The sequence below is a fragment of the Antrostomus carolinensis genome, unplaced genomic scaffold, assembly GCF_000700745.2.
Source record: "Antrostomus carolinensis isolate BGI_N321 unplaced genomic scaffold, ASM70074v2 scaffold30068, whole genome shotgun sequence".
NCBI lineage: Eukaryota > Metazoa > Chordata > Aves > Caprimulgiformes > Caprimulgidae > Antrostomus > Antrostomus carolinensis.
The window spans coordinates 1-11,530 of NW_010334146.1; the positions used below are offsets into that span (position 1 = coordinate 1).

The 11,530-nt window shown below is 55.4% G+C and overlaps 1 protein-coding gene across 1 annotated transcript in view; it reads left to right on the forward strand.

Annotated features, from left to right (window-relative positions):
• Positions 1-1,657: 1,657 nt before the first annotated feature.
• The window catches only part of LOC104529735 (nuclear receptor corepressor 2), a gene marked incomplete at both ends in the record, with an annotated part of 44,211 nt that continues 34,338 nt past the window's right edge, over positions 1,658-11,530 (forward strand). The window contains 3 exon segments of the mRNA XM_029086532.1: positions 1,658-1,800; positions 7,115-7,262; positions 9,724-10,279. Of these exon segments, the coding sequence (XP_028942365.1) occupies positions 1,658-1,800; positions 7,115-7,262; positions 9,724-10,279 (847 nt within the window).

The following is an 11,530-nucleotide window of genomic DNA, read 5'->3' on the forward strand; positions in this document are numbered from 1 at the left end:
GATGTTAACTCCTGCTGTCCTGGGTACTACTGGTTTTCTCCAGGACCTGGGAAGCAGGGAAGGAGGTTTCCTCTCTCCTGGGGTACTTGGTGCCGTCTATTCAATGCAGATGTACCCACAACCCCCGTGCTGTGCCCTCTGCGGGGGTCCTGGCCAGAGCTGTGTCCCTCGGCTGTGCTGGGGTAAATCCGTCCCAGGGGGTTTGTTGTTGGGTTGAAGCAGAGGCTGGGCTGGCACTGAGGTCCAGGCTGGGGCTCGGAGGTGACACGTGGCCACAGCAGTGTGGCTGAAGGCTGGCAGCAGGGCTGGGCAGGGGCACAGCTGCCACAGCTCCCAGGCACAAGCAGGGCTGTGGCCAGGAGCCCCAGAGCCCCAGTGTGGGACTCACTGTGGTCCTGAGCTCCACGGGGTCAGAGCAGACAGAGTGGGGTTTGGAGATGGAGGACAGCGATGCCTGGGCAGTGCCTGTTCCCAGGCTCTGTGGTTGGTGGCTTCTGGGCAGAAAAACACCTAATGAAAGAGGAAATGGTTCATTCCCTACTGATTGTCATCTTGAAGTCACCTTTTGTGACAGTACCGTGCCTCTGGGCTCATAGTCTCTCTATCCTGCGCCCTGTACAAGGTGCAGGGAGGACCTGGGGAGCTGTTGGCTTGACGGTGGCATCACGTGGGCAGGACCAGCCGGACCAGCATGTCCCAGCTTGGCCAACAGCGTCCTGCAGGCTGGTGGCAGCTCCGGGCATCACAGGAAGGACCAGCCACACACCTGGAAGGATTGCGGGCTGCAAGGTTTTATTTCCCAGGAAGCCTGGATGGTCCTCGCCTGGGTCACCTCCAGGAGCCTGGGATGGATGGACCAGGGTGCAGTTTTGACTCCTACCTCCAGCTGTGAGACCAAGGGTGCCCAGACACCCCTGCAGAGACCGCAAAGGATATGGGGTGCTGACCTGCTCCTTCTCCTTCTCCTCCTCCACCCTGCTGGGTCGCCCCGGTGATGTCAGGACACCTATGCTTGGGTGGCACTGTCTGGCCAGGATTGCCAGCCCTTGGCATGATGCCTGACCTAGGAAGCTACTTTAGCTCAGCCTGTGATCAGCACTAATCCCCCAGCACACCTCTTCCCAGCCCGGGACATCACCTGGACTTCCCTGCCAGTGTCCTGCCACTTCCCTGCCCAGGCTCTTCTTCCCTATCCCTAACAGGACTCCATGCTCCAACCCCCTGAACTGCCTTGTCACTCTGGTCGAAGACATCACGGGGGCTCAGGAGGGTGAGGAGAGCCTTTGCTTTATGGTAGGGACCAAGAACTGCTGCCCCAAGTTCTCCTGGCCATGGCAACACCTCCTGCAACTGTCCCAAAGGGAAGGGAGCACTGCTCGCCCTCCTGACTGCCCGGTGGCTAGCCGGGACGTGGCTGTGGGATGTGTTTTGTTCTGGAGGCCGTCAGCACAGTGCCTTTTTTCCCCTTGGAAAGAAAAACAGGCTCTTGCAGGTTGTCCGCTGGCCTAGGAAGCCTTTCAGACGGGTGCTAGTGACTATATTGTTCCTGTAGAGTTTGGCTTGTGCAGAGGATGTTTCCCATCCTGCATGGATAATGCTGCCCTTGTGCGGGCGTATCTGGTGTTAAACTTCTCCTTTCTCCCTCCTGCCACCACAGGTCTCCTTGAGCATGGGCGGAACTGGTCGGCCATTGCCAGGATGGTGGGCTCCAAGACTGTGTCGCAGTGCAAAAACTTCTACTTCAACTACAAGAAAAGGCAGAACCTGGACGAGATCCTACAGCAGCACAAACTGAAAATGGTGAGAGCACCATCTCAGCCCGCACTGGGCACCGTAGATACTTCCCAGCAAGTGCTTGTGTGCTTCCCACAGCCAAGGGGAGCCTGTCATCTCGGAGAGCGTACTGGAGTGAAAACTCCAGGGAGTGGGAAGCAGTGCAGGAAAGGGTTGTCCACCCGTCTGGCCCTGGGAGGTCTGGAGGAGGGGGAGCTGCTGCGTGGGAGATGCCTGGGTGTCTGGAGTGTGGCTGGTACGCAGGGAGATAAGAAGGAGCAGAAGGAGGAGCAGGGCTGTGGTGTGTTGGCCAGGACGTGAGCTTGGTCCTGGCTGCACAAATACTTTGATGCCGGTGAGGTTGTGCTGTTCCACGCCGGGGAGTGGAGAGCCCGGCTGGGCACCACAGCTCTGTGCTTTGCAGGTACCACAGTTACCTGGTAAACTGCTGGTTTGCCCCAAAGAAATTCAGGGGTTTAGGAGAACGTGAGGAGAGGCTGGTCTCAACGTGGATGTTGGTTGGCTTCGGGGCTGTGAGCAGATGCACACATCTCTCCATGCCTCAGTTTCCCATCAGAAGGGGCTAACGCTGCTTATTTTCTGGCATGTGGTGCAAGGTCTGAATGAAGAGGGGGTTTGTTTGGTGTTGTGGAGATAGGACAGGCTGCTAAGAGCGACTAAGGATTATAATTATTTCATTTATAGAGTATCCTGGGGTTCCTGGTTTCTGGCTAATAGAATTCACATGGCTAAGCCCCCAAGGGGTGCTTTGAAAATGCAAAGGACAATGTTCAATGCAGGAATCTCTCCAAGCAAGCTATTACAGAAAGAGTAAAAAGAAAGACAGGAAAACATTCAATGACTCACCCAGGAATTTAATATCCCAGTCAGTCTATAGGAATGAGAGAAAGAGAAGACATCGGCGATTCTTTTTTATTAATTCTCTGTGCACAGAGACGCTCCTGTGTTCCCATGTTTCACCAAATTGTTTTTAGAAACAAAGCAAACAAACTATATAAAAGACCCCAAAACTGATAGAAGGACTGGAATGAAATATGCATCCAGGCCTCTAAATATAAGATGTTACATTATAAAGATATCATTGTTCATTACTGGGGAGAATCTGAAATAAGATCATACAGCTTAGCTGGCAGCGGAGCTGGTGTATATTAATTTACTCTGCTTCCTAATGTTTCAGAAATTATATCACGGAAGTGTTTTTCTGCAGAACCACATTTTTTCCTGCATCCATCCCTCCAAGGCAGCCACTAGACTCCTCTAGTCTAATTGTTCACTCTCACTTGCAGTTTATATCAGCATCATCATTTTATTTTTTGAGCATTGGAGGCTACAGGATTCGGTTGTGAAGAAGAACAATGAACGTTCAGCTGTTATTTATTGTGCTCTATTGTTTTGTGGCAACGGCAGATGCCAGAAAGCTGAATAAAATAAAAGAACAACTGAGATTAAATTGCTAGAGACCTTCCTTCCTGGTTCCTAAATATATTCACAACCAAACTGAGCCTCCAAATCTCATCCTATACCAGGGAGTCAGCCGTGACCTCTGCGGAGGAGGCAGCGTGGCATCGCCTAGTTCTGCCATGACATCCCCAAATCATTCCCTGACCTCACCACCAACAGCTATTGCTGATCATGTGCGGGGAAACACAGTGGCTCTGCTTTTCTTCCTCTTGCTTAATGAGAATAAACTTAATTAGCAGATCTTATTTGTTTCCCAAGTGGGACTCGTTAATATTGTAGCCTTGTTGTCCAGGTAGGTGTGACGCGGGTTTTGGCAGCATGCAGGCTGGAGCTGCCGGGACAGGCAGGGAGCAGTGACTGCTGTGGGATGGGAAACAGAGCCTGGCAAGGTCCCTCTGTCCCCAAAAAGTGGCACGGTGCAGTGCAGAGCAGGATGTCCCCATTCTCCATGCTGGGACAGTGCTGGGTGGGATGGGGCTGGGCGTTTCAAGCTACCTCTTGTCCCCTTATGTGCTGACCAGAACCAGGGGAGCTTTGGGGATGGGGGGACCCTCCCTCTGAGCATCCAGGGAGCATCCAGCATTAGGAAGGAGAAGGGTTTGGGTTGCAACAGGCAAAGGTGACTGGCATGGTGATGCTCCTTTTCCACCTCTCCAGAGACCATGTGGCCTGTAAGGTCCTGTGTGCTGTGTTTGGGGTTTTGAAGACCCATCCTTTTACTGGAGAGGTTCTCCCATGGGGAAGGAGCACACAGGGGCTGGAGAGCTGCACATGGGGTGTCTCAGCATGCAGAGCCCCATTTCCCCTCTCCCCTGAACTGCGTGGCACTCACGAGACCCTCCTCCAGCCTGTTCAAGGAGGAGAATCCCACTGCGTCCAACGGGGCTGGATGCTGTAGATCTTCACCTTCCTCCCTCTGCAAAGCCCCCATGGATCGGGGTGTCCCTGCCAGCCGGCTGCGACGTGGGACAGGCAGCCTGTTCCTGCTGGGACAGGGTCAGGCCACCTTGAGGCTTCGCTTTATCTGCCCTGCTGTGTGTTTTGGCTTGGTTTCACTGCCGAGCGGCTCGGATGTGTCCCAGGCATCAGCGTCACTTAGCCTTGACCTTCTGCACACTGCGCTCTCTAATCTCGGTGTTTAAGAAGAGCAGGGCGTTGGGATACATGGTGTCCTCAGAGCTGCTCTTTTTGATAGTAGTTGGAGATTAGGTGCTGTCTTCACCAGGACCTCTTTGCTGTGTGATTGTCACTTTGGTCTAATGACTGCTGGGGCTTGTTTTGGCTTCTGCAGCAAAGATGGGCGAGTTATCTCTTGGGCTGGTGCTGGTCCTGCTTGGAGGACCAATCTTTTGGACCCATCCAAGCAACATTTTTGCAATTCCTCACTTTTTTGGGTGGTGCTCGCTTCACACAACAAAGCTGCTCCATGAGGACAGCCTGGTGGCCTCTTCTTCTGGAGGATGAACAAGTCTACCTTGTCTTAGTGCAGAGCCTTCATCTCAGGCTGGGTTAAAACCACGGCATTAGGACAGGCTGCGGCTGATGCTGATGGGAGGTACCGTGTCAGTAGCAGGGTTTGGAGGTTTGGAAGCTGTTTTGGCTGTTGCTGCCATGTCAGGTGGTGACTGCAAGGAGAGTCCAGGTTTGTCAGGACAGCTGCTCTGCCTGTGAGGCAGAAGGCCAGAGAGATATGAAGCCCAAGGGCTGGTGGCGTCTCTGTCTCCTCCTCCACGACAGACGGTGCAGGTGAACTTGAGCTGTGGGAGGCAGTGCCCAGTGCCTGGGATGGCAGGAGGGGAGGGAGGGGACGAGCTGCCCCTCCCTGCCAGGCTGGGAGTCAGCATGATGGGGCTGGCTGGGACCCAAGTGCCCAGAAGGAACAGGCGTGGAGTGACCCCCCGTGCAACGTCTGATATCCTCACTGCACACAGGACATCTCCTTGGTGGTCTTGGTGAGGCAGAGGGCTCATGTAGCACCAAGCCATGGATGCTCCTGCAAAAATATCTGGTGGTAGGCAGAGAGCAGAGAACTCGTGGGCTGGGATAGCACAAAATGAGCATCGAAGTGCCTGTAGCAAATGGTCCTGGCACCTTCCCGTGGCCTCGCTGGTAATCACTTGGATTAAGAGTACGTTGTGATGGTGGGAGACACCTGGTCCCAGGCACAGCTCACAGAGACTCTTCCGTGTCCACTGCAGCCATGGTTAGGATCCCGTGGCAGACGTGGTGGCCCTGTGGCTGCTTACAGAAGCAGAGCAGAAAGGGACCCCTTTCCTGGGCAGGGTGCCGGGAGCAAGATTGCACGAGGGGGCCAGAGATGTCGATGTTACAAGAGGTGAGGTGGTGGCCTGAACGTATCTGTAGATGTAGCCAGGATCTGCTGCCTGGGTTTCACATCATCTTCCCTGAATACCAGCAGTGGGGTCTACCAGGAGAGGGACCCACAGTGTCCCTGGGGCAGCTCGCTGCTCCGCTCAGCCGCTAGCTCCCGGGCTCTGGCCAAGTGGGGAGCTGAGGCAGAGGCTGATTCCCAGCAAATTCCCCGGCAAGGAGCCCGCTCCTGCCCGCGGCTGAGTCACAGACCCGTGAGTAAGAGGCAGAGAAGTCTTTGCCATAGTAACGTCGGCGCTTTGTCAGTGCCTGAGCGTGATGGGTAACTGCTGCTTCAGACAGAAACGTGCGGTTGCTGAATCGCTGCCGTGGCAGAGGCGCGAACACTGGCAGTGCCGGGGCATCGCCGCCGGGATGGGATGACGCCAGCACCGCAGAGCCCTGCCTTCCTCCCACCGCCTCTCCGCGCCTTCCCAAAGCCCTTTCCCAAGTGCCTTTTTTCCCCTCTCTCCTGCCCAGTTTGATAAAAATAGATTTTGAGCAAGCAGTGTTTCCAAGCAAAAAAGCAGTTGTATTTGTTTGTTTTATCTGGAAGTTTTTTAAAGGATTGAAAAGTTGCAGGGGGGAAAGAGGGGACCAGCTCTTCCCAGCACAGGGATCCAGCAGCAGAGTTAACGTTTCCACCACGGCTTTATCTTTTCATCCATGTAAATAAACGTCCTACACACGTCATTCGTGTGGGGTTTGCAGGGAGAGCCGGAGATGAGGGGCCTGTTCCTACTGGTAATATTTACTCAAGCAGCAAGAGCAGGAAACAATAGCAAAGCCGAGACTTTTCCTTCAGATCAGTGGGAGGGAGCAGCTCTCCGTGCCCTCATGGCTGCAGCATGTGCCCCGGAGAGCGGGGACGGGTCTGTCCCAGAGCAGGACAGGACACCAGGCAGCTCACCATCAGGTTGCTGTGCCGCACGGAGTGTCCCCACCACCCGTTGGTGACAGCCTTCCCAGCACGGGAGTCAAAGTCCTTTGGCAGCACCTGCCGTAGGGGACACGAAAACATTGGCTGGGCCATATCTGGGGCATCAGCTTCGTTATCTGCAGATGAGCGTCAGGCCGTGGCCGCGCAGGTTTGCGTAGCTGGAGGTTAGTCCCTGAGAGCGTGCAGCGCGATCACGTCGCACGCGCGTAATGAGCGGACGCAGGACCACCGGGCTCTTGCCAGCCCTGCGCTGGTGACTTCTGCACGTGTGTCCCTTGTCCACACATCTGTGCTGTCCCTCCCTCGGAGCTCTGCCTGCAGCTGGGTTGGCCATTGCAGGACGGTCAGAGTTTTTTGGCCAGGTGAGACCAGGCTGCCAGGCTTTTGGCAGGCGAGTCCAGTCCTGAGGACTGATTTTGGGGGGGTTTACCTTGGGAATCCGTGGCAGTGTTAGGATCCTTCTTGGCCCTTCAGGCAGGACTGATGCTGTCTGCTCCTATGCAGCTCCCTGTAGACTTTCCTTTTCACCATCCTCTGCCTCTTCCCCAGGAGAAAGAAAGGAACGCCAAGAGGAAGAAGAAAAAAGGCGCCGCTGTTCAAAACGAAGAAGCCGCTTTCCCTCCCGCAGCTGAGGACGAGGAGATGGAGGTGTCGGGGACGAGCGGCAATGAGGAGGAGATGGCTGAGGAGGCAGAAGGTGAGGAGGGTGGGGGACTGTGCTGGGGGGACACACTCAGCTCTCCCCACTTTGCTGTGCAGTCGCAATAGAGGCATCGGGCACGGCCTCTCCGGGGCTGCAAATGTCAGCGGTCAAGGAGGGTCATGTCTGTCACCTTAAAGCCACGCCGAGGTGACAGCATCCAGCAGCACGAGGTGCTGGTGGCATTTTGGATGCCTCTGGATTTCACGCTTCGAGAAGTGCCCTGGATCACTTCCCTCCTCCAGTCTCTGCCTGGATGGATGGTTATTTTTGGGAGCCCTTTGGTTTCCAATTTCCATCAGCACACACTCCCAAGAGCACCCAGCTTACCAGCACCTGGCACGCTTGTTTGCCCTTGTAAACCACATTTCATGGTGTTTTCCTCCAAAGAACAGTCTCTGGGTGCTTGGCAGAGTTAGATACCCACCACGGTGGGCTCTCAAGGAGCTTAGCATGGGCTCAAGGAGGGATAACCCACCAAGGTTTGCATGTGCCCATCCCCATCCCATCAGGGCATCGCTGCTGCTGCTGCTGCCTTGGGCGGTGGAGCTTCCAGAGGCTGATGCTGCCAGCGGAGGCAGGGGAAGCCACAGGCTCCCACCGCCGAGGCTGGTGTACCTTGGCAGGTCTTTTCCTCCTCTTTTCCCTTTTAGGGCAGCATTTTCCTCCCTCCCAGCCTTACCAAAGAAAGGAAACAACTTGAAAGTGACAATTTTTAGCTATTTATTGGTTAGAAAGCACAGCAGCGAGTTTGGAGAAAATGCGCATAATTTTCCAACAATAGCCCCGTTTGACTTTTGTCAAAGTAATTTAATAACTTAACCAGCACTGCTGGCACCACGCTGGTTCCTGGCCCTCACACTCGGGCTAATGGGACTCGAAATGGGAAAATCTTTTCAAATCATCATTGCGAGTGACTCATTACAAGGCAGATTCCAGGTAAATCTTTGTGCGAGGTGATACGTGACTCAGAGGCGCAAAGTAAAAGGTAGTTACTGCTCTTTGTAAGAGTGCCTGGGAGGAAACAGAGTATTTTTGAGATTAGAGATGGATCTCTTGACACGCTCCTGAGCCTTACGCTTCAGTCCTCGTCTCTTGTTCTGCTGCTGGGGTGGGCTATGGAGCTGAAGAGGGTGTAAGCAGAAGGGGAGGAAATGTCACGGGCACAGAATGCTGGCTCTGGGGTGACGTTTGGGGATGCTCAGGCAATAGCTTGGGATCAGGGGGGATGTGTGGCCGACCAGGGAGTAAGAAAGGACATTATGTGGGGGTTATGGTGTAGATTCAGCATCTGGAGGGAATGCGCTGGAGCCTAGAGCTTGACTGAGCCTGGGATGAGCCACTGTTGGATTTCTCAGTGTGGAATTCAGAGTGGCATCATGTGGCAGTTGGGGAGGATTTGGCCAAACATGCTGTAAACCTCATCCCTGGGTGGGGGACAGGGCCCCTCATTGCTTGATTACAAGTGAGGAAAGGTTGGAGAAGGCTGAGATTCCTGACCAGTGTGGTGCGTTTTCCTGCGGAGGAAGGGTGGATGTGCTCTGGTGTTGAGCTCTTGGGACACAGTCCCTCTGTGCCACTCATCTTGCAGGCATTTAAAAGCTGCCTGTGCTGCTATGGAGAGAGCCAAGTCAAGGAACGCATGGCAGGAAGCCTTCAGGCACAAGTATGAGAGCCATGCCTGGTGGGGATATGCTGAGATGGGACCATGAGAGTCTCCTGGTGCTCCTGGCCCTGGATGTGTTTGTCTGGCAAAGGCTTGGAGGGAGCAATCCTCTTTCCAGCTGTAGAAACAATCTCTCGGCAGCACCTTCATCTGCTGTGGTGCATGGACACTTGTGCTTCCAGCTCACGTCAAGCCGTTGGTGGCAGATTTGAGAATGATCCTTCCCATGTAATAATTAATCTGTCCCACAGCACTGCCAGCGCTTTGCTCTCACCGACCCTGACCTCCTTTCTTTTGCCACTGGCGGCTTAAATAACAACAAACAGGCGCAGTGTTTTGGGATGGTCCCCAGCTGCCCTGGGGGTGGCAGAGCCAGGGACACAGGCGACGTTAGTCAGTGAGCAGAGTGCCAGTGAGGTGGAGCAGAGCTCATCGAGAGCCATGGGTGAGAGGACAGAGCAGGTCCTGTCTCATGGATCCAGCCAGCAGCCAGGATTTTCCCTTAAAATCCAGTTTCCCAGTCGCTGGGTCTCCAGGCTTTTGGGTGTGTGGTTTTTTTGTGTTTGGGTGAGGGTTAACAACAGTCATCGTGCTGGGCAAGGAAAGAGGCCCCCAGAGCATCCCTTTGGGGGCTCTGGATCCGGGGATCCCACTGCTGCTCTCACAGCCCCGGGATCATCTCCCCCTCGGAGGAACGAGGGCGTTCTCCTCCCAAGGGAGGGGGCGGAGGCAGCGATATGGGAAGCGAGAATCTCAGGCTGATCCTTATTTTTATTTCTTCTCTTTTCTCAGCTGCAGTAAATAACAGCTCCGATACTGAGAGCATTCCCTCGCCAAGGCCCGAAGCCAAAGAAGGAGGCGAAAACGGGGCCAAGGCACCACCCGGGCCAGGAGGTGACTCCGGCACAGAACCAACAGTCAAGTTGGAAGAGGCTCCAACACCCCCCGACGCTCCCACCGCTCCCCCCACCAACCCCGCTCCTGCCGCCAGCCCTCCGCCGGAGGCAGCTCCCGAGCCGCCCAGCAGTGAGGAGAAGGTGCAGGAGGACCTGGTGGGGGCCGTGGGGAAAACGGAGGAGACGGAGGAGAAGGTGAGCGAAGAGCCCTGTAAGAGTGAGGTGAAGAAGGAGGAGAGCGAAGACAGCCAGGAGAAGGACAAGGGGAATGACAAGAAGGCAGAAAGTGTCGCCAGTGGTGGAGGGACAGCAGGGACGGAGGGGACGCCCAAGGCTGAGAAGAAGGAGAGCCATAAAGGCAGTAAAGGCCCCGGGGTGAACCCCGACAGCGACTCCAGCGCGACCTGCAGCGCAGACGAGATGGACGAGCAGGATGCTGTGGACAAGAGCAGGTAGGAGCAGGGAGAGAGGTGGGCAAGTGCACGGCCCGAGGGCCAGACGAGCATCTCCATTGCGTGCCACCGTGCCCATGTGCACTTTGGTCAGCTCCTGTTTGGGAATATCACTGCTCAGGAGCTCCCCCAGGCAAAGGGACGTGCTCAGCTGTGTCCCCATATGGCCGTGCCCCTTTGGCCATCACTTGCAAAGGGGCCATGACACAACGGGTAGAGCAATGTCCCAACGTACGGGTGCTACTGGGCAATGGCCATGGGCAGGTGTTGGGTGCAAAGCCACTGCATCTGCTGGCGGCAGCCCATCTGGATGACGCAATGGAGCAGGACATGCCCTCAGGGGCAGCAGGGTTGTGCAGAGGTGCAGGCTGGTTTGCCAGCATCTGGGGTTGGGAATGGTTTCTTGTCTGAGTTGGCACTGGCAGGAGAGAAGTCACGTCAGGGACGTGTCCTCAGTGCAGAGAGGGGACAAACTGCTCCCTTGGCAGAGATGTTGCTTGGGTCTGTAGGGGTGAATTATCCACGAAGGGAGGATAATGACGTGGGCTGCGCAAGCTTTCCTGTGACAATGTCACTGGGTCTTCACCTGAGCCACTGTGGTCCCGAGCCCTCCACCCACCCCTGGGGCTGCAGCCAAGGGAGCCTCTGACCCTTCCTGGGTGGCTTTTGCGACAGGGAGGGGAAACACTGGCCTCTTCCTCAGAGAAATGTCCTGTTCCCCTCCTGGCCCTTCCCTCAGCCTTCCCCACCCAAGAGGGTCACAAATGGGGAGAAGGTTTCCTGGTTTTTAAAGAATATATTTGAATACGTGCGTCTTTGTAGCGCTGATTTCTCTAATGGCTCCTGCTTCCATCCACGCTGCCTCCTGGGTCACAAGTGACCTCTGAGTCTGCCCTGCCATCGCATGGAGGGACGGTGGTCCCTCCCCACTCCCTGCTTTGGAGCTGGGCTGGGATGAGAGCCTGGCATCTCACATCCAGCATCCCACATCCCTCCCATGGGCTCGGAGAGGGTAATTTGGCAGTGAGATTGGTGCTGCCAGGCCAGGCGGTCTGTACGCAGTGCTGTGGATGGGGCTATTTGAAAAAACAACCAGTAAAGCAGTGGGATGATGTGGTAGGGAGCCATCATGTGTATCCACCATCCCTAACAGCCCCCACACCTTCATTGTGATGGATGCAGGAGCCAGCGAGTGAGGGCTGCTTGTGCAGGAGCATCCCTGGTGCTGCCCAGCCGCCTTGGGGGAGCAGC